At 44.4% G+C, this 23,659-nt stretch overlaps 1 protein-coding gene across 3 annotated transcripts in view; it reads right to left on the reverse strand.

Moving 5' to 3' along the window:
• Window positions 1-23,659, reverse strand: part of Pcnx2 (pecanex 2) — a 237,929-nt gene that overhangs the window by 121,474 nt on the left and 92,796 nt on the right. For all 3 annotated transcript variants that reach the window (XM_008845820.3, XM_008845819.3, XM_008845818.3), the window contains 5 exons: window positions 23,445-23,616; window positions 17,066-17,176; window positions 16,306-16,397; window positions 5,909-6,018; window positions 4,236-4,332 (listed from right to left, as the gene is read on the reverse strand). In XM_008845820.3, the coding sequence (XP_008844042.1) occupies window positions 4,236-4,332; window positions 5,909-6,018; window positions 16,306-16,397; window positions 17,066-17,176; window positions 23,445-23,616 (582 nt within the window). The remainder of the gene's footprint in view (window positions 1-4,235; window positions 4,333-5,908; window positions 6,019-16,305; window positions 16,398-17,065; window positions 17,177-23,444; window positions 23,617-23,659) is intronic.

The following is a 23,659-nucleotide window of genomic DNA, read 5'->3' on the forward strand; positions in this document are numbered from 1 at the left end:
TTTTCTTTCTTTCTTTCTTTCTTTCTTTCTTTCTTTCTTTCTTTCTTTCTTTCTTTCTTTCGCTTTTTTGTTCGTTCTTTCTTTTTCTTTCTCTTTCTTTTTGTCTTTCTTTCCCTCTCTCTCTGGTGCTTTTTTCTACTCTAACATTCCCCCCTCTGAAGAGGTAACCCTAAAATCTTTCAGGGATTAGATAAGAGCTTCCAAATGTTTTTGAAATTTTTGGCTTTTGGAACAGAGTATGTTGCTAAGAGGCCCGAGGACATTTTGACTTTTAGCCTAGAAGCTGGCTACCTTTTTTTTGGAGTCTTTTTACCCTAACTGCCTAGCCAATTCCTACCTCTTATTCTTATCACACCATGAGTAAACCTAACCAAAGACCCCAAAGATCTCTACAATGAAAATTTTAAATCACTAAATAATACATGCTTTTTAAGATTTATCTTTCATTTTAATTTATAGGTATCTGTGTGTGTGTGTGTGTGTGTGTGTGTGTGTGTGTGTGTGTGCCTGCAGAGACCAGAGAGGTCACTGAATCCCCTAGAGCTGGAATTACAGGTGGTAGTGAACTGCTTGTTGTGGATTCTGGGAACCAAACTTGAGTCCCTCAGCAAGAGCAGTAAATGCTCTTAACCACTGAGCCATTTCTCCAACCCCAATGCCTATTTTAATCATGTCATTTTCCCTGGATTAGATTGGGAGCTATGTGCCTTGTTCATGTTCCTTTATCAGAGGTACCAAGCTTTCCAATCTGCAAAGTCCACTGTCCCAGGCCTGTACCTCAGCATCTTGCTCTAATCAGCAAACTGCACTGTTCCGTGCAGGTCCCTTAGCATCTTGCTCTTCTCCTAGATGCTGATAGGAATGTGAGGGCTTGGGGTCCATCTTTCCTCTCTCCTTGCAGCACCACTATCTTAACCACAGATTTCAATGCCTAATGACTTATTGCTATACCCAAAGATTAGAGTGCCTCTCAACTCTTACCAGAAAAGCTTCTTGCAGCAGATGACAAATAATAGGGAGACCCACAACTGACCAATGTGTAGAGAATAAAAGGCTTCATAGTTCTTGGTCCTAAATGTGACACCCTCTCCTCCCAAGACTTAGCAATCATTTCAGAAGAGGGGGTGGATGGTCACAGATGAACCCACAGTGGTTGTGACAGCATACATAAAACCTATATAAGTCCAAGCCAGACAAAAACCCAGCATGGATGAGGAAATAGGCAAGAAGCCCCAGTCCTAGCTGAGGAAATGTTGGCAACTGACAGCTTCTAGGAGAGGGACCTAAGGATGAACCTTCAGCTAAGAGCATTTGGGGAATACAAATTAGACTTGGTAGGCCTTAAAAATAATAGAGGACATGAAATAAGGGGTGTGTGTGACTCATTGGGGTCCCTGAGAGTCTATACATGTGTTTCCATTCCATCACTTATGTAAAGTTCTCAGACTACCAATTACTGGTATATTCATTCTCTCTCTCTCTCTCTCTCTCTCTCTCTCTTTCTCTCTCTCTCATTAGATATATGTTAGATTTTATTCTACCTATTCAAGTCCCTTCATTTCTCTTCCATGTCTTCAATTTTAGCTTGCTTCTGGAAACTTCTTTCCATATTTATCCTTCAGCTCACTAATACTCTTTACAGAGGAGTCTAATCTCCCATGGGGTGGGGAGGTGAAAGGTTTTTTTCCTTTTGTTTTTTGATAATTTTTACTTCATTTGCAGTATTTGATTAATTAAGATGTTCCATTTGGCTCTCTCTCAAACATACCACATCACGTAAAATATCTTCTATTATCTATTAATTCTAAAGCCTGCCTTTATTTCTTTGACTATAATAAGTATAATTGCTTTTAAACATCTGTGCCTGACATTTCCGATGTCAGGCTATCCACAGGCTTCCTTCTGCTGCTTCCTCGCACAGTTTTAAGTGTTTTGTTGAAAGTGGCTCCTTTTCTTTAGGAAAAATGTTTTTGGAAACCCCCATAGGCCTAGGATGAGCAAATCTGCTGAGGTGGACTCATGCCTACTTCTGAGAAACAATTTTTCTGGTGAGAGTCACTTTTAAAGATTTTAAAAATTATTTTTATTTATTTATTTATTTGTGTGTGTGTGTGTGTGTGTGTGTGTGTGTGTGTGTCCCTACGTGAATATATGCCATATGAGTGCAGTTGCCCATGGAGACCAGAAGAGGGCATTGGATCCCCTGCAGAAAGAGGCTGCCCAACATGGGTTCTCTGGAAGAACAGTAAGTGCTCTTAACAGCTGAGCCATATCTCTACCCCCAAGGGCTTCTGTTAACTAAGTAAAGTAAAGGGTTTTACACAGTTCACTTACTTGAAAAATATGTTGCAGATCCACAAAAAATTACAAGTTGCCAGGATTTTATCTTCCTCTAAGCTCAGCAAGGAGGTGGGTGTTCCTGTCTGCCCTTGGCAGGAAGGATAACCAAACTGACTTCTTGGGCTTTATCTTCATCCTGAGTGTGGACCTCAGAGTCCCAGCCTGATGGTGAGCGGCCTGCCACGGGGCACCCGCCTTGCAGGCCTGTGCTTTGATTTCCGTTCTCCACTGAGCAAGAGCTGAAGACAAAGGCTCACATTCCCCTGGATGCTCCCAGGACAAAGCTTCCCGTCCTGTTTCCCTGACTCCCCAGTTGTTCAAATTCTTCCTTATTTTCTCTGGCCTTCTGTTACTTTTAAGAATTGGGGGGATGGGGGAGCATGTGTTTTATTTGGAATTCTTTACTTTTAATCAATAGGTTTGCTTATGATAATTTGTCTGCCCTGATATCAGGAATGGGAAGGTCCTGTTTGAGTTCCCTTCTGCTCCCTCTCCCCCCTTTCTTTCTGAAGCTCTTTAATCCCTCTGAGATTTATATTGGTGTCTAGTGAGGGATTAGCACATAAAAATCTTTCTTCTCTCCCATTGCTAAATGCCACACATTGGATAATCAATTCTCAGTTGTGACAGTTAATTTTCACATAATACATTCACATCAATGATTGATCTCTCTGCAATGCTCTGATCCAATAATCCCAATCTCTAATCTTGGATGGATCTCTCACTCTCTGTTTTTGTCGAGTTTCATAACATACCCTTAAATCTCCAAGTGCTAGGCTGCTTTTTCTTCTTTCTTTCAAGTCTTTCTTAAACTATAAATGGCTGTTTTTCTAAATAAACCTTTGAATCATTTGCTGATGCTGTGATTTTAACTCCATTGGGAGTGTTTTGAACTATATTAAACATAAAATATTTTTTAAAGGATTGGCAGTTTATACACCTCAGCCTTCCTGTCCAAAATCAAGGTAGGTGTATCCTTCACAGTAGAATCAGGAGCCTCATTTACATTTTAAAAGGCTGCCCACCCTTTCCTTTTGTGTCATAAATTCATAGCCATTATCACCTCACATATTTTGTTATTTGGAGTATTTTAAGATGCTCTTGCTTTTTAGATTTTCTTTTCTCTGCTGGTATTTTTGGATCCTTCCATTAATCATAATCGACTTTAATAAGCTTTTCTGTGCATCCTCTTTAAACATAGCAATCTAATTTACATTTTCCTGGGACTAGAGAGATGGCTCCACATGCAGTGCCCATGGAAGCCAGAAGAGGATCTCAGATCTCCTGGAGCTGGAGTTACAGACATGTGAACCACCATGTGGGTGCTGGGAACTGAATACTGGCCCTCTGCATAACCAACAAATTCTCTTAACCTCCTTCTTCCTTTTCCATCCAGTATATGTTCCTATCAGTGTGGCATTTCCTCCCTCTGCCCACCCAGACATTACGTCCAAAGTCTAAGGACCAAAGATCCTGGAAGGTGCATCCTGAGCTCAATGTGACTGAGAGGAGACTGTGGAAGAGCTCTCTGTGCAGCACAGCAGAATCGCATGTGGGCTGCAGGTCTCTGTGGGGAGCTTTTATTTGTGCAGACCTTACCTACAATTTGGTCCAAGCAATGAATAGAATTGATGAATATGATTTGCAATAATATCCAGGAAAACTGCCACCACTGACCAGCTAAAGACAAAAGGGCACCCTGGCCTGTGGACAGCATCCATCTTGGGGCTGATCCAGAGTTGGCACAGAGCACATAGCTCAGGGGTACTGAGAATCAGGTATGGATTAGACTGTCTTCTCACACCTTCCCAGTTAGCTGGATCCTGGACACCCTAGTTCTGCAGACAAGCAAGACCCTCCTGTAACAGGCCAGCCATGCAATACATAGGTCTTACCACAGAATCCTTCATCCTCTGGGGGAGAGGGTCCGTGGCTGACTCTTCCAGGTTCTGATGTAAACATTTAGGAAGCAATTTGCACTGAATGAAGGACCTAAGAGTGGAAAATGGGTTTTATTTTTTAAAATGTGTCTCAGATAGTGCAATTTCTTAGACCTCACACTCACAGGGGCAAAAGCTGGTGTTCTGACCACTACAAAACTCACAATGAAAGGAAACACTCAGGAGATTATGAACATAAAGTTTTAATTTAAGATATATTTACTTATTATTATTATTGTATATGTGCATGATATGTGTATGTAGCACATGTGCACACATAGCCCACGTGTGGAGGTCAGAGGATAGCTTTCAGGAGTCAGTTCTCTCCTTCGACCTTTATGCAGGTACCAGGAATCAAACTAAGGATGCCAGGCTTGTGCAGCAAGATGAGCCATCTCACTGGCCCATGTTTCAATTTTTAAACTTCATCCTGATGAAAGTGATCGGATACCTTAAGAGGTATCAGCACCTGTCAGTGGCTAGGGATCCTTTATTTCCTACTGGGCTTCATCTGCACATGAAGTGCCCACAGAAGTCAACCTTTCAGACCTACATTTCATACTAAAAATCATGCAAACCATGTTGAATTCTTCTTTTCCCCTATTTTTCCACATCTTTCAGCTTAAAGCACCTAGCAGCCTAAAACTGGTATCTCCAGCTCTCTGAATTATCTTAAGTCAAAAGCTTATATAAATTTGGACAAATTTCATGACATGCCATCGTGAGGATCTGAAACTCACAGTGACATTGCATAGAGGATTTCCCTGAAGATAGATTTTTACTTCCAAGTGACTAGAGATTATAGTGGATAAGTTTTGAGACTCTGACACAAACCTCATTCTAAAGTTGAAGGATTCTGGTTGTACACTGAACTAAAGAGAAGAAAATGTGTCTGCTGTCCACAGGGTGACCTCCTCAAGCAAGAGAGTGTCAGGCTCTCTGCATCCAGCAAGGACGCCTATGGCTGTAGCTTCTCCTGCAGTGCACCATGGGAAGGGGCCGGGCAGAGCTGGGGGCTCCCTCTGTACTTCAGTCTAAACATAGAGCCCAAAGGTGGAATGCCAGCTGGAAGTTAACTCTTGAATTTCAGTGGTTTCTGGTCCCTGTCATGTGAGTGACCAGCTCACTTATCAGTGAGCATCCAAGAGCAACGAATGCCCATCTCCACTTAGGTGAGCAGATAGGACTGCAGGAAGCCTGCATCTCCTCTTAGGTGAGCAGACTGGATTGCAGGAAATCTGTATCTCCACTTAGGAAAGCAGATAGGACTACAGGAAGCTTGCATCTCCACTTAGGAGAGCAGATAGGACTGCAGGAAGCCTGCCACAGCATGGGGAAGATGGAATGTGGGGATCTGAGTTTGATCCCCAGAACCCATGTAGACAAAGCTGCATGTGGTGGGGCACACTCTAACCCCAAGGAAGGCAGAGACAGGTGGATCCCTGTGATTCTCTGGCCAGCATAGTCTAATTGGTGAGCACCAGGTCAGTCAGAGATCCTGTCTCAAAAGAAAAAGATGACAGAGCCAGAGGGATAACACCTAGAGCTGAACTCTGACCTACACACACACACACACACACACACACACACTCATACACTCATGGACACACACAAACACAGTTACTCACAGGAAAACAGATGGGTCACTGCTCTGTCGGCTCAGATGGTAGGACAGCGCAACCAAGAGGCCACAGAAGGCTGAGAACAGGGCTGGGATGTGCTGTGTACTCCAAGGTTCCTGAGGAAAAATAGTAGACAATCTAAGCAAAAGCCTGGTGGCCTGCCTCCATCACACAGTGGCCTTTATATAAAAAGAAGAGGGCATCTCTGCACTCAGCCCCTTCAGTTTCCCACTACAAAAGGCATAGCATTGTAAATACACAAAAGAGTACCACAGTCCTTCACTAAAATTACCAAACCTCGAGTACCACAGTCCTTCACTACCAAACCTCAGATACTGTACACGTGGGATGTGTCACAATCAGTGTGTATGAGAGAATGAGCTTTCCCCAGCACCTCCTCAGCACCACCACAAACAGGCACTACATGGCACAGAGACTCTATGGCAGATATGACTTCACTAGACATTAAAGAACGCTGTCCTCAAGCAAAGCAGCTATTTTCATATTTTATTTTCTGAGACAGGGTTTTCCAGAACCTGGGCTAGCTTCTAATTTGCTATGTAGCTCGGGATGACCTTGAATTTCTGACCCTCCTGCCTCCACTTGCTGAGTGCTGGGATTCCAGGCACCCGCTACCACACATGGTTTTATGCAATGCTAAGGATGAAATCCAGGACTTCCTGCATGCTAGGCAAGTACTCTCCTATCTGAGCAACATCTGAACATCCACTACCATCTTAATCAGAGCAGTTGTGATTACTGACAAATTGCAAGAGACCCTCAACAAGGTGGAACTTTTTGGTGTTCTCTCATCTGAGACCCCAGCCATCCCTTCCTGTATCTGCCTCCTAGCTGTATATCACTCTGCCCTAGTTGCATATGTCTCCTGAGGTACTAGAAAACATTATGGAAAGTTAACTGAAACAGTGTGGAGAAGTTGTCATCCATGCTAGGGTGAGACTTCTCAGTGATATGGCTGTCCTGGGGTCACCTATGCTCCTGCCTGTAACCCTTCAATCACGCTCCTGTGAGTGACTTCAATAAATTCATCTGTTCACAAAACCAGACTTGGGTGGAATAATCACTTTGGTGTGTTGTACCTGATCTGTAGTGAACAGCCATGTGTTATCACTGCCCCCAACCCCAGGAAAAGTAAATACAACACTAGGCAATGAGAATTTCTTCAGTTTCATTGTAATCCTGTAGGGCCACTACTGTGTATGTGGCCATCTGACCAAAAGTCCAGAAAACACCTTTTAAATCAGTATAAGGAGCAAATTCCCACTTAATTGGAGTGTGTAGCATTATCCTGGCAGCAGCCTCATGTGTTTTGTTTATACTGTTTCTAGATCCCATCAAGAGATTATGTGGAGACACCACCCCACTGCAAAGGTCTGGCCTTGGTCTGTGATGCTGGAATAGCAGTGGGATTGCCTAGGGCTAGGGCTGCGTCTCTCCAAACAGCCCAACACTGAGCCATGTGTGGCTGTAAATCCACATGTGTCTATTTGAATTACACATGCTCCCTCCCCTGGCCAAGCCCATCAACAGCAGGTATTCACCTGTCTCACAACCAATGCACTGAGCTGAGCAACTATCCACCCAATCCACATGAAGCAGACCTGGAAAGAGAGCCATCAAGAGTGGAAGGGATGGTGTTGATAGTTACTTTTAACTGTCAAGTTGACACAGAATCACCTGGGAAGAGAGTCATAAGGAGAAACTGTATAGAGCAGGTTGGCCTGTGGGCGTGTCTGTCGGGGAGTATCTTGATTGTGTGGGAAGACACAGCCCACTATGGGCAGCACCATTCCCTAGGCAGGAGGTCCTGAACTGAACTGTGTAACAGTAAAGAAAGCTAGAAGAGAGAATTCAACAAGGATGTGTGCAGTTAACAGTCCCCCTGCCCACCCCTTGTGGACATGATGAAGTTCCTGCCTTGACTATTCCACAGTAATGGACTGTAACGTGAAATTATAAGCCAAATAAATCATTTTCCAAAAGTTGCTTTTTGTTCGGGTGTTTTATCACAATAACAGAAATAAAACTAGGACATATGGTTTGATTTAGGTACCTACAATAATAGAGATGGTTTACCTTCAGTGAAAGGGGAAGAGTGAGTTCGAAGCCTGAACTCTGAATTGGGACAGTAAGTTAAGCCCTACCCTGCTGATTGTTCCCAGTAAGGGACCAGAAAGTGAGTGAGACTCAGTGACCTTATCTAAACAGACACACTGGCACTTACCCTTCGGGTTGTTGGAATACTGCCTGAAAAACTGTGTATAAAATGTCAGTCCAGTGGCTTATATAAAATAGTCTATAAACATCAGCTGTTATCAGATGCTTCCTAAGTAGAAGAAGGGATTTAGGAAAGTTCTAGAGTCACATTCCTGAGAAAGTCAGTCTAGACAATGGTTGCCAGCCTTCTCTTAGACATAAAAGGAAGACAGACAGCATATGTGATTGCCTTTTATTCTTCCCAGTGTACTGTGCAGCACAGACAGAAAACAGGGCTGGAACTCCACCAAAGGAGGGCTTGACTTTGCCAGGATGGGCTGTTTACCCAAGCTGCACTGTCTACACTGATAGGCTTGATGGGTGAGTCTCTTGGATCAATGTGAGCTATTGTACCTGAATTAAGAGTAAGCCTGGTTCAATGACTGTTCAGAGGGGGAGAGTCAGTCTTATTTAAGGCTGAGACCCTTGGTAGGTTGACCAGGCTCCAGGAAATGAACCCACATTGAAGGGCATTTGGGGACACAAATTTAAATATATATAACAGACTCCAGTGGATAGACCTGCTCCAAATGTCATTTGGGGACATAAATATACATATATGTATACATATATATACATACACATATATTTGTGTCTGTAAGAGAGTACATGAAATTGATAGGTACAGATGGTGGGAGGGATCAAAATTCAATCAAAATATATTGTATCAAACAAAGCTTCAATTTAAAAAAAACTGTGGTGATTTAAAAAAAAGGGGGGGGGCTAAGCCTGGTATATGATATTTCCTGAAGCAGAGCCAGTAGCTTTCAGATCAATGGTGAGTTCTGTTCCCTGCATAGGCGGCCACATGGCTGGGACCGAAGGATGGCTATTTCTTACAAGTATATCAGAGTAAAATGATCCAGAGCTGCAGCGCTTTCCAGCCAAAGGGTGGAGGTGGGCAGTGTGAAGTACCTGAAGCCAGGAAAGGAGGAGGGTGATGAGATGCTAAAGAAGATGTGAGGAACCGTGGGCAGATAGGACCTACTTTATTCACTCAGGGCCAAGGCTACCACTCAGACTGGCACACATAGGCCTCACAGAAGTAGGCACACAGGCCTACGGCAAACACATGTAGGCAGGCTAGCACAGGTACTTATCTTTGACTTCAAGGCTATATTTATATAAAATTACTGAAAAGTGGCATTTTGCCAGAAACAGTTATATAACAGATTGCATCACTACTGACTCTGAGTTTCCTGGATATCCCATCAGCCATCTTTAGCTGACCTGGATATCCTTATATTAGTTACTTTTCTGTTGCTGTGATAAAACACCAGGACAAAAGTATGGTGAGTTTATTTTGGTTTATGTTTCCAGAGGGACAGAACTCACAATGTTGGGAGGCATGACAAATTGTGGCTGCAGCAGGAAGCCCAAGAATCACAACTTTAACCACACACAGGAAGCAGACAGTAAACTGGAAGTGGAGCAAGGCTGTGAACTCTCAAATTCCTCCTCCAGTGACATACTTCCTCCAGCAAGTCTCTACATCCTAAAAGTTCCATAGCTTCCCCAAACAGTGCCACCAGCTGGGGACCAAGTAGTCAAACACATGAACCTATGGGGGACATTTCTCATCCAAACTACCACAATCCATACAAGCACTATGTTGTATAAACTTTATTTTATTTTTTTGAGTCACCCTGTAATGGCAGATGGCCTGGAACGCACTGTGTAGACCTGGCTGACTTCAGTCTCATAGAGATCTGCCTGCCTCTGTCTTCTGAGTGCTGGGATTAAAGGAGTATACCATCACGACTGGCTCTATGTCATCTAAACTTTAATCATCCCTATGGCCTCTGTTTCCCACCCACAGGCAGTGTTGTGGAGTTCTCTTTCCAGCTACAGCTTTGCGTATACTACAGCCTAACCTCATTCATCATGCCATTGCTTCCTAGGAAAAGCTCCAACAGACAGTAAAAGTGCAGTCTGCTCATCTTCTAAGGCTCTTCCTGGAAACCTTCACATCTCAAGGCTTAAACCTAGTGTATAATTTCAGCAGTGGTACACACACACACACACACACACACACACACACACACACACCTGCAAGTTCACACAATGAGAGATCAGTTTCTTAAATCCAGAACAGGAAGGCTGTTTGGGCACCAGCATGAAATCGCTCCTTTGTATATAGAGTCAGCATTTCTCAAATTTTGCCAGAGCTGAAGGGGATCGCCTAGCTGGGCTGACCTTGGCTCTTCCCATTCCTGATCAGGAAAGTGGGCAGAATGAAGAGACTGGAACAAGGTGGGGAGACCAGTCTCAGGCTCCTAACCCTGCTGATCTTGTGTTCTTCAGTACTTCACAGGTGTGCACAGATCATTGTGGGGGAAAGGTGAATGTGTCCTCACTCTTCATTAAAGGAGCACTGGTAACGTGCATGCTTTGAGTAGTCACTGTAACCTTACAGATCCTCAGCTTTCCGGGCAGTCCACTCACCTGCTCATCCATCCATCCATTCATCCATCCAAAGGCATGTGGACACCTGTTCAGGCCTGTTGGACAGGTATGTCCTCTGAAAGGACTATCAACAGTTGGATGTCTGAACCCTAAGAGACTCCATAGGAAGGGACGGGGACAGTCACCCCTACCATTTAATCAGTCAGCTTCAATTACATGAGGGGAGGATCTAAGGATAGACAAAGCCAAGGAGGGGGCGGGCATTTTGCCGTCTTGGCTGGTGGGCCAGGTGTCTCAGATCTGGAAAGCTCAGCCAAGATGTAGAGAAAAGGCCCACGGTTGTCCATGCCTTTTTAAGTAACCCCTTCCCAGACATCATGAGTGCTATAAGAAAGCCCAAATAAATATCTTTATTCCATAAACTGTAGTTTGGAAAACCATGGTGTTGGCTAGTCAGCGGGTGGTAAGGACAGCATGGGGCCTCGGAGCTGATAGCTTGCACAGAGAGGGCCTCCCAGAAATAAATTTGACTTTACAAGGCCTAGTGCAGTACTTGTTATACCAGTGGACTAAAAAAGACTCGGTGGAAGAAGAGGCTGACTTCATCTAAGAAGTACTTTGGGAAAGCTCCATGGATGCACAAGGAATGAGGCTGACCGCACAAGATGAGCAGAGGTGAACTAGGGAGCATGCACCTCTTGAAGGGCAGTGCTTCACTGAGGAGTGAACTTGCTCTCCAGCAGGGATGGGCTGTGCTTCTGAGGGCAATGGCTGCTCTCATTCTGAAGGTAGGATTCCTAAGACTTTCAGGAAGTGTATGGCAGTAGATAGAGGAACAGGAAGGAGCTATACTTCAAGAAATTAATTTAAGAGACACCACCCTTACTTTTGATGACCCCAGAATTTTCTGCACCTATAAGAGAGGCAGCCAGCTGTCAGGGGCCCTGATGACTAGACAGAAAAGAAGGCACATCAGGATGACTGCAGTTCATGGAAGAGGTGACTGAACACTACAATGACAACTGGAAATCCCAGCACCGCTTTGTCAGATTATTTGGAAATGGGACCAATATACACACTGGAAAGTTAAGACAAAAGCCTGCCTGAGAGAGAAAGAAGCTGATGGGCTTGCAGAAGGTATGCTTCCTGTGTGTTCACTTAGGAACACAGTAATGTGTGAATAGCTCCATAACTCTCCACTCTGAGTGCCCGAAGAGGCCAGAAGAGGATATCAGATCTGCTGTAGTTCGAGATACAGGCAGTTGTAAATTGCCCCATTGGGTGCTGGGAACCCATCTTGGTCCTCTGCTAGAGAACAAGTGCTCTTAACCATCTCTCTTTCACCAAGAGATTGGATTTTAAACTTTGTATCACTCACAGATAACGAAGCATTCCACACACATGACAGTTTTCTTCAAAATGAACGCCCCTAATTGCCTTGTGATGTGTCTCATGCGCCCCTAAATTGGAAAGGCTATAGATGAATGAGGGCTGGTTTCATGAAACTCCCACAGGTTTTGAAATATTTTTATGAGGCAGAAATAAAACAGCCTAATAGCCCTGCAGCTCCGCAGCTGGTTTCATGTGCACTGGGGAAGGGGGTTCTTGGATGAGAGCAAGCAGCTTCTCAGCTCTGTACAAAGGCACTCTAAAGGGAGGCAGTTCCAGTCCTGTCTCCCTGAGAGATTTTTAGGCAGCTCTCTGTGAATTAACTAAATCTAAACAGGTCAGAGTCTTACTCTGCTGACCTTTCAGATCAGATTTAAATATGCTCTTTTTGAAACCGGGTCCACCAGAAGAGCATCCAGTGTTCTTAACTGCTGAGTCATCTCTCCAACCCCCAGGAATGAGTATGTTCTAAAGAGACACCCGGGCTCCCCTCTTTGGCTACCAAATTACTGAAAGAATGGACCCCAAGAAATGAGAATTTCCAACTGAATTTCTTGCTGGGAAAAGAAAGTCTAAAGCCCTGTAGCATTCAGAGGAGGAACTTGTCTCCTGGAGAAAGATTGATAACTTGTCAGATGACCTTACAGGAGAGACTTGGAGCTTGGATAGGAGTAGAGGGACCACACCCTGGCCGGCCTGCTTAGTTATGCATAACTCATGCCAGCATCCCCAAAGATGATCTTGATGTGTCACTGGATCTCTTTGTGCCTCTTCCCAATGTGGTCATATTGAATAAATCTTTTCCTTCTGCTTTTCACTATTAATTTGTTTCTTTTAATTGGCTTATTGAGGATAAGTGGCTGAACACAGACTGTGACACTAACTCTGGTAACATCAACATCTCTGTGAGGTGAGTTTCACTAATCCATTTTAAGATGGGAGAAGAAACAGTGTAAATTGGGTCTGTACCCTTAGGAAAGTCACCACAGCATTTTTGTGCTTCAAGTTCAAGTTTGCCACAATGCTAATGTCTCTGTTGTCCATTATAGGAATATAATGAAGGAAAAATGAGAAAGCACTGGGGAAATCATTTTGTAAATTAAAGTTCCATGAATAGGCAGGTGTCTTGTCTGACTGTGAACTGTCCTTTTTGATGAGCAAAGCTATTTACACTTCACATGGGTGGGGGGACAGTACGAGTCTGTAGAGACCTGGGGACCTGGAGTCTGTACTGTGAGGCTGAGTTTGTCACTCAGAGGCTGCACCAGAGAATAGCTAAGGTCCACACTAGCACCAAAATAAAATTCTAGAACTATGTGTCATTTATATATCTACAATTAGGTTTTAAATCCAATATAGGGCAAATACTCTTGTGTAGGCTGCAATTCTTGAGTCCCTGGGAGCAACATGGGAAGGAATCTTCCAACATGCCATTGTTAATGATGCCTGAAAAGCATTAAATCATAATAATGTGCTTCAGCCTCTGGGTCCCCTCGCTAGCAATAAAACAGGATCTCTTTGTAAGGAATCGTAAAAAATAGAAATTTAGGTTTACCTATATAAATAGAAAGCCCAGCTAATTAGTTGCTGAGACATTTCTCCAGGGAGCAGGCGTTCTGGTGGCTTCCCTGTGTCACTGTCAAATACAGAAGTCAGCAAGCAGGTCTGTTTATTTGCCTCCATCTCCGATGTGTCAAAGAGAATATGAAACTAAACAAGGAATCAGGTTTTCCTTCTCTAATTAATATTCTAGAAGGCACAATTAGCTTCTTGATCTACTTCTATCAAGTGATAATGAGGTGGAGTAGACAGACAGGGAAACGTGGGGACACAGAAGAGAAAGGAGTCTGCCACTTGGGACCTGGCTTGTCTTTACTGCCACCTGAGGGTCAAGAAGCTTCAACCCAACGGGTAAGATTGATATTACTGACAGAGACAAGGCTCCTTTCTCTAAAGACATTTCAAGCACCCATGAACTGAGGTAACTCAAACCCAGAATGTAGTGACCTTGATGTTAACCATGTCAGAACCTCTCTATGATCCCTAAAACCAAACAATGTCCCCAGAAACCCACCTTACAGTTTCATTTCCACAAGGAAATTCTTTAAAGAAGAAGAGCTCAGACATGTGTTTTGTTACTTTTTGTTGTTGTTGTTTTTTGAGACAGGGTCTCCATGTAGCCAAGCTTGAGTTAGGCCAGGTTGGTTTCAATCTCACAGAGATCCACCTGCCTTTGCCTCCCAAATGCTGGGATTAAAGGTGTGTATTACTACTCCTGACTCATACATTTTTATAAAACTTCATTTAATTTTTGAAGTTTGCTTTTTCTTTTTTGCTGTTTGTCTGGTTAGGTTTTTTAAAGATGGGGTCTCCCCATAGCCCCAGCTAGCCTGGAACTCATTACGTAGACCAAGCTGGACTCAGTCTTATAGAAATGTGCCTGTCTCTGCCTCCCAAGTGCTAGGATTAAAGGTGTGTACCAACACAACTGGACTAATAGCTTTATCTTTGACTGTGGCTGTAAATTATATCCTTTGGGCAATATAACTTCAACAAACTCCAAATCATATTATAGCTATTGTTGAAATACTGAAGGGTGACGTTCTGTTGAAAAGCCAACAGTTATGTCTTGGGAATACACTGCACTTTATACAATTCTCTCTCTAAGTGCCAACCATGAGTGCTGTCTCAGACCTCACTTAGTAAACTCCTTAACTGTGCTTCTCTTTGACTGGGCTCGAAATTATTCTCTATGCTGTAGTCACAGACCTGACTTTACCTGAATGGAAGTCCCTAAGGGGGGACCTTCTCAGTCTCCTCTCCATTGGGCTGTGCTGCATGTCCTAGCCACTGACGACAACAACAACAACAACAACAACAACAACAATAAGCCCTATAAATTAAGGAAATAAATGCATACCAAGAACTTGCTGGAAAGAGACACACGTCTCTGGCCAGTCAGCTGACAGCCATGCTGTCATGGTTCACGAGGACCCATCCATCCATCACAGCAGCCGAGATGGAAATGGAAAATTGATACCAGCAACACAGAGCAAGCAGAAGAGGTGTAAGGAAAGTCTTGCTAGAGAGGAAGTGCAATCCCAGCTCTGGGTGGGGTGGCATTGGAAGGAAGACAGGTGAGCTCCTCTCTGCTCAGTGGACCCCCTTGTGAATTTACTAACAATGTTCAGTCAATTCACAGCATTTAATAGGTGCTGCATCTTTAAGTGGAGAGTCGACATGAGACCTTTCAAAAAGTCAGCACTCACAGATGAGAGTGGAGAAATGTAAATTGCACTATTTTTTTAACCAGAAGGTGTTTTAAAATGCAATTAGGAATGTAAGATTCTGTGACATTGCATGGCACTATTTATCATAAGTGATCCTTGTTCTGTGCTAAGCTAGAGAAGCCAGTACTACCTCTCAGAAGTGTAATAAGCCTCCCCAGGTAGCTCTGCCCCTTCCAGTCAGAAGCCTGCCTCAAAGCTGGAGAACCCAGAGCCGGGGAAGTGTTTCATCCCATCACAGAGGCATGGCAAGCTTGCAGGAGTCTACCCTCACGGTCCTCAACTCTGGCTTCAGCAGGCATGACTCCCAACTTTGTCTCCCTCTCTGACCTTCTCCTATTGCCCAACAAGTTAATTTTTCTAGTCTTGACTTTTGTCCATTTTAGACACTGTTGACTTCTTGCATGGAAGAAGAATCTAGATCTCCTCCCACCATGTTCCACAACCCCATTATGTCATAGATACAGTGTGATTACTCAGAGTCTCCTAAATCTTAGATGTGACCCACAGCCAGACCACATGTAGACAATAGTTACACTTCTTTTTTGATGGAACTTTCTGGGTTTCTAACATCCATACTTGTTTCTTCACTATCTCTGGCTCCCTTGGCTATGCTGCAGGCTTTGTTCTTCTTGGTCTGAAAAACTCTGTGGACCATCTGTGCTTTAAATTCTGGAATGGTGTGGCTGTCCCATCAGATCCCATTGCACCTCCATGGTCCACACAATCCGTGCAGCTATAGCCCCGCCCTCTTTGAGTCCCTACTACAGACAGAAGCCAGGTGAGCACGTGGGTTGCACTGACCCCAGGTCCAGCCAAAGCCCCCTTGGCATGACTAACTGGGGCAGAGACATCACAGGGGATCAGGCTTGGAGGAGTTCACACCCCAGGACAAGCCAGGTATCATGATGACCTTGTCACCCTCCAGCTGCTCAGATGTCATTTCTTTGATAATTGGAGAAGATTTGAGTAAAACAAATGTTGAGTGGATGAAGACAAGAGGGGTAAGGACCATAGGCCCCAATGGTCAGTCTGCACACCTACCTTCACAGCACTGAAGCAGAAGACGTGGAGCAAGGCTGCGGTCAGGATGCTGCGACCCACGCTGTACACAGCCGACGTGATCCCAGAAACCGCTGGAACACAAACACGAGCATGTCTAGCCATCTTCAAAATCAACAACAGAGTAAGGAAGGGAGAAGAGGGCTGTGGTTTTCAGTACAAGTTGCCTGCCTAGCAATGGAATCCTTCAGAACACATGGGGCACTGTTATTGCGGGGAAGATTGTGATCATGGCACCTGGGAGAAAAGCACTGAAGAACAGTTCCTCAGAACCACTTCTAGAGACTGTGGGGACATGTGTGTTGGAAGCAGGAGCTTCAGTGCTCACGGGTGCACACCCAACACATGTCCATAACGCCACAGGCACAGGCTCACTGGTGTACTCTCACAATGACACGTACCTGCCCAAGGCCATTTGTGTACACACACACACACACACACACACACACACACACACGCATGCACGCACACACAAGTTATTCCTAAAGCATAGTTTGAAGAGCTCCACTTACTCCAAATCCAAGGAATTCTTCCCTTCCTTCACTTATCCTTGACTTAACAAAGCTGTGAGAGTTACTTCAGATTCTCTGAAGGAACCCAAGAGGGAATCCAAACTAAAGCAGGTTAGGAGTTCTGGACAGAGCCAATCGTCCAGTCAGGTCCCCATCCTTTGTCCCTCAGACCACTAGATCTTCTCTGAACTTGAAACGCTTCTCAGGAAGAGCAGAAAGAAGAGACTCACCAGAACCTCCAAAGAGCAGCATGTCGATCTGTTCCAGAAGGTATGTGCAGAAGGTGTTGATCTGTGGGAAGAGCCCGAGGAGGGACATGGCAGGGAAGCAATATAAAAACACTGGAAAGAAGCACACCAAGTTGAGGGTGAGCTAAGGGCATTACTGTGGCCGAGCTCTGGCTTCATTATTGCCTCTTCCCCTTCCAGGCTCCCAGTCCAGGAAAATGGAGGCAGGTCTGGGCTCCTTCCACCCCAGCCTCTGGAGACTGGGAAGTAACGTGCCAAGGACAATAACCAGGGCTGGACCCAAGGAAAGACAGAGAGATCTGAACCTAAGTTCTCAGAGATGAGGAGGGGGCGAGGAATGCCACCTGCAGCTCAGAAGACAGAATTAGACTCAGGGAGACCAAAATGGGAATTAAAGCTCAGAGAAAATTCCAGAAAAATGGACAAAGGAGAGACAATAGTGTAAACTGAATTTTTCAAAGGAAAAAAAATTACATCGTGTTAAAGATCCTGTAAGACTAAATGACTAATGATTAGAATTTTCTGTTGTGGAGAGTTGGAATATTGTAGCATGAGAACCTGATTACCTTGGGCAATTTTTAGCTCCCTTTTTTCAGTTCAGCCCCGTGTCTACCCTAGTATCTTTCTATCATGTAAATCCCTTAAACTGTATCCTCAGCAGACCACAAGCGTCCATCCATCCCAAAGCCAGGAATGTCATTAGATGACATCCGAAACCTGTCAGAGCATTCTCTGCTTGTTGTAACCCATCTACCTGTGGTCCTCACCTTTGTGTTTGGTAAATTCCTTGATTTATGACATTCTTTGTTCTATAAATAAAATTTTGTGCAACCACTTCCATAGTGGACCATTTGGGCAACGTGGATCCCTGTTCCTGGGCCATGGTCACTCATATTTCGCTCATGAATAGCTATCTCTTATTATTCCGTTTGAGGGGAGCTGTATTTTGCATCAACAGCAGTTATGAGTTGTCTTCCTGTACAGGAAATGGAGCGAGAAGCAGAGCCCTGGTTTCCTGGGCTCTTGCTTTGGCACTGTTCACAGTCAAACTCCCACTCAAGGGTAGATGGAGTCACCATGAGGCTCTCCTCACAGTCAGGGAGCTTGGAATGAACTCAGAATGGCAGCGGCTGTGGTGGTGTGCTGGGTCCAAGAGGGCAGCACCACTGGGGAGATGTACAAAGTCACACCACCTCCCACGTACCACACACCACCTCCCACATCAGAACAACTTTGCCATAGGCACAAATGCCTATAGATTCAGTGTGTGACAGAAATGATTCATTACAGGTGGAAGAAAAGCAAGTGACACTGTATAGTATAAGTGTGGATCAGTTCTTGTGTGTGTGTGTGTGTGTGTGTATGTGTGTGTTTGTGTATGTGTGTTTGTGTATCTATACTTGTTTTTAATGTGTGTGTATGTGTTTATGTGTGTCTATGTGTGTTTTTGTGTGTGTGGTGTATGTGTATGTGTGAATGTCTGTATGTGTCTGTATGCTTATGTGTGTGTGCATGTGTGCCTGTGTGCATATGTGTATGTGTGGTGTGTATGTGTGTGTGTCTATGTGTATGTGTATGTGGTGTGTGTGCATGTGTGTATATGTGTATATGTGTGTATGTGTGTATGTGTGGTGTCTATGTGTGTGTGTGCATGCGTATGTGTGCCTGTGCATGTGTATGTGTGTCTATGTGTATGTGTGTGGTGTGTGTGCGTTTGTGTGGGATGGTGTGTGTGTCTGTGTATGCATGTGTGTGTATATGTGTGTATGTGTGGTGTGTATGAAGGGGAAGCAGGGAAGGAGGGACACCAAGATTGTGTGGGGTGTGTGTGTGTGTGTGGTGTGTGTATGTGTGTGCATAGTATGTGTGGTATGCGTGTAGGGGATGAAGGGGAAAAGGGCGATAAGGAGAAAGAAAGAGAGAGAGAGAAGAAAGAAAAAAAAAGAAAGAAAGAAAGAAAGAAAGAGAGAGAGAGAGAGAGAAAGAAAGAAAGAAAGAATATAAGTCTTAGTAAAAGAGCTCACAGAAAAATTTTATCCTCATCTCGGTAGTGCAGGCCTGTAATCCAGATACTCAGGAGACTGAGGGAGGAGGATTGCAAGTTCCGGGCCAGTTTGAGATACAAAGTGAGTTCAAGGCCAGCCTTGGCAACTTACTGAGGCCCTATCTCAAAGTAAATAGTTACCAGGGAATTGAAGATGTAGATCAATCATAGCGCACTTCCCTGTATAAGCTAGGTCCAGTACCACGAACTAATCTATCTATCTATCTATCTATCTATCTATCTATCTATCTATCTATCTAATCTATCTATCTATCTATCTATCCTTCTATATCTATCCACCATCCATCCATCCATCCATCCATCCATCATCTATCTACCTATTCATCTATTACCCTTGAGGCACCTATCTCCTTTATCTACCTTACATCCACCTTAGTCTCTCCTCCTTCTATCATCTGCCATCTGGACTTCTCTTCTTGCCTCTGAGCTGCTCCTCCCAATGACAAACAGTATTGCCACCTTTCCTGTGGTGTTTACTACTTGACACCACATTACTGGCCATGCCTTAATAAAAACAGCCTTATACTTCGCATCCATTTTAAGGCCAATAGAGGACCCAAACTGCTGAGAATCCATTCCTTCAGAATTTTTTTAGGATTGTGCTCTCAAATAAAGTCTTCATTCATTCTTTTATTGAAACAGTATATCCAGCATGAAATGGGGAGGAAAAGTTGGATACGTACCTTATCAGAGAATTTAGCCCTTTCTGATCCCTAGACGTAGACCAACATAACACAACTATAAACAGATGTTACCTACTTCTCTCATTTTTTTCAATGTGATAATCATTGTTTTCAGTGCTCTGATAGTTAAAACCTACAGACACACATTTATATATTATTTGGGGTCCAGGCAAGGAATTAAGGCCATATGTCCAGGTCTCTAGAAGAGTATATGGCTCAGTGAGCTTGTTTCCATTACAAAGAGGCCTAAAAAAGATTAACATTTTGATTGCAAGGTTAGACAAAGGTCATTTGTCCATATTGTAAAAGTCATTCCTATATTTTCCTACCCATTGATTGGGGAAGTGACTCCTCCCACTAGGGAGGCAGCCCAGGCTAGTCAGGCTCTCCTTGAGCAGCAGGCTCAAACTCTTGGACCTGTCTTCTCCTTATCTCCCTCTACTCCTCCTCCCATGCAAAGGCTGAAGGCCTGTTCTGGTTGCAGCCCAGAGAGGAACAGTTCCTCTTGGCTCCAAAAGAGTCCCAAAGTCAACGGTGCCACTCTGTGTTATATACACTTAGCTCTTGCTTCTCTCTCTTGTCCTTTTACTGGGTGATCCTTGCTCTGGGTGTATTGTGTCACCCTCCAAAAGATGCTGAACTCCTAACCCTGGGCCCTGCCTCTGTGGTCTCATTGTTACAGACCTTTGCAGGTGATGAAGTCAAGACAAGAGTCTCAAGGTCCCTTGCGGCCCTAAACCAATGTGAAGAATCTCCTTATAAAGAGGGGAAATCTGGGCCAGGTGTGGTTCTACCAGTAGAACCGTGCATGCATGAAGCCATGGGTTTGATTCCCTGCAGCTTATGTAACTAGGCATAACGGTGCATGACTGTAACCCCAGCACTCAGGAGGTTGAGGTAAGAGGAGGGGCACAAGTTGAAGGCCAGCCTGGGTTACCTGGTGAGACCCTGTTTCAAAACCAAAACAAACAAAAAACACAAGGGATGGCAAAATGGATCAGAGGGTAAAAGCCCTTTCTCTCCAAGCCTGACTACCTGAGTTTGACCCCTAAAACCCATGGTGGAAGGAGAGAACTGACTGCAATAAATTGTCCTCTGACCGCCATGCTTATACCATGGAATGGGTACACACACACACACACACACACACACACACACACACGCATACTATATACATACAATAATAAATAAATAAATTTTAAGAAGACAACAATAACAATGAAAAAGGTAATTTGGTTCCAGAGACAGGTAGGCACAGAGATGTGACACCCCAGAGGGGAGATGTCCTCTACAAGGTGAGGAGAGGGGCCTCCAGGCCTGCTGGCACCTTCGTCTTGGCCTTCAGCTCCCAGGCTGTGCATCCATGCAGTGTCCTCACAGCCCTGGAAACTAGCACACGCCTTTTCTCTTCTGCTAATCTTTCCTTTTCTTACTTTTCTCCTACTCTCCTTGCTAGTCCCTGGGTGTGACAATGGGGGCAGTTACATCCCTCCCAAGGTCCCTCACACTCCAGGAAAAGTTTCCACAAAGCATCAATGGCCTTGAATCACCTTCTCTTCCACAAGGATCTTATGAGCCGCCACTCGTTTTTTCCCATATATTCTTAGTACACTGCAGGAGCTTTACTGAGCAGTGCAAATTAGCACATTTAATACCTTCGACCTCAGGATTTGCTGTTGTTCTTTTTCTTTCTTTTCTTTCCATTTATCTGAACTGAAAATATACCTAGTCAGCTTTCTGGGTTATTACCTTAAAAAACAAAAACAAAAACTTGTCACTGTGGTGGTACAGATAATATGTATTAGAATGGTTTAAAAACAGAAATGAAATTCCAGGGATGAAGGTAGAAAAACTATATTCCATGTCTGTCCATGCCCTGGAAGAACTGACCTTAACAAAAATAAAAGGGCAGTGTGCAGGGCCAGTGTCTATGCCACATACAGGGTACTGCTGAACAAGCAGTCAAGCGCCTTCTGTTGCCTGTTTAGCATCAGTAATGTCTCATGCCCAGGTAAGTAGGCCATGTCAGGAAATGCAGGAGTTCACAGAGCTGGCCTGGGGTAGCAAATTAAAGAAAAATAGGAAGTGGGTGCACAGGACCAAGGCATGAAAATCAATTTGAAAAAGGGAATGTATGTCATGCTTTGCTTCCTCCAAGTCTGTCTTCCTTCCCTCTCCTTCCCTTCCTTCCCCTCTTTCTTTCCCCTTTCCCTTTTTACTTTCTCCTCTCTACCCAGAGCTCACCCATATGACTAGTCTCGCCAGTCAGCTTGCTCTGGGGATCCTGGCTCTACGTTTCTAGGCTGGAATTAGAGTTGGGCGCCACACTGAGCTGGCATTTAACTACATTTCCTCAGTCTTCCTTGCAAGTATTTTAACCACTGAGCCATCTTCCTAGCCCCTTTGTCTGTTTTTTGTTTCATTTTTTGAGACAGGGTTTCAAGAAATTCTGACTAGCTTCCACCTTGCTATTTAAGTTATAGCAACCTTGACCCCCTGGATCCTCCTGCCCCAACCTGCCAAGTGCTGGGATTACACGTGTGTGCCATCATACCCAGCAGCCTCAGGTCACTTCCTACAATTATCTGCTTCTTAAGAAGGTCAATTCCAAGGGTCAAGTGGAGCCTTCCCTGATTTGTGAGTGGGAAGCATTCCGAAGGCTTCTGCGCACATTAATTCTAGACCACTTAAAGAGCGCCTCCGTATTCCTCCCTTCCTCCATCCCACTTAGGCTTATCTGGTGCCTGTGGACACCAGGCACCAAGTCAAGTACAAGAGGTCAGTGGTGAGAAGCCAGGTGGGCCTCTGCCTCCCCTGTGGCAGGAGGAGGGAAAGGAGCCAGTGCTAACTACCATGGTCAAGGGTGGTGGAGAAAGAACACATCACAGCCTTCAAGGAAGAGGGGAACAGGAGCCACAGCCACTAGGGCTCGGGGTCACAGTACACACCCCTGTAAGAGTTGGAACTAAAATCACTGGTCCACACTCATGATGGGGGAACGGTACCGGAGGGGACACAATCAAGGGAGAAGGCAGGATTAGACAGATGCCTTTTCAGATCCTTTTGTGTCCTTTCTGCCTTTAAAACCCAGCTCCTTGTGTGGTCTTGAGATTCTGGACTCCAACACTGCTATTCACAAAACAATACAGTGACTGACAGTACTAAATTAAAATCCTAAGATGTAATAGTACTCAAAAGTCCATTCTGTCATGATAGAACATCTCTATCTTAACTCTGACTTCACCACAGTTGGCAGGTCCTTGGGAGGAGGAGAAATTCCTCAACTGATGTTACCTCTTCTCTGACTCTAGTTTGTATCAACTTGACAAAAACAAACCAGCACACTGGGCAAACTTCAGGTCAGTGAGAGACTCTGTCACAAACAAACAAACAAACCAAACCAAAGTAGGTAATACCTAAGAAACAAGAGCTGAGGCTATTCTCTGGCAGACACACACACACACACACACACACACACACACACACAATCATTGTTAGAATGAGCTCCTAGTTGTCTATAGACGTCTATAGACTCAGCCTATGGACTCAAAGATAAAGGGGAGTCATGCCTTCCCTTCCCAAGACTCCTCCCCTGATCCTGAAACACACTCACCTATTAAGTGGTCCCTGACTGACTGCAAGGACTCTGGGGAGAAGAACTTCAGGCCATACACGACGTAGCTGGGAGGGGGCCTGGCCTTGGCCCCCGCATCAAGAAGTAAGATAAGACCACACAGCACACAGAAATACACTGGTCTGCTATAGGCTATGATTTGGTTGTGTCCCTAGAAAACAAAGACAATTTTTGAGTTGTACCTTTTATTTTGA

Source organism: Nannospalax galili, unplaced genomic scaffold (assembly GCF_000622305.1).
Source record: "Nannospalax galili isolate Female #2095 unplaced genomic scaffold, S.galili_v1.0 scaffold702, whole genome shotgun sequence".
In the NCBI taxonomy this organism is placed as follows: Eukaryota; Metazoa; Chordata; class Mammalia; order Rodentia; family Spalacidae; genus Nannospalax; species Nannospalax galili.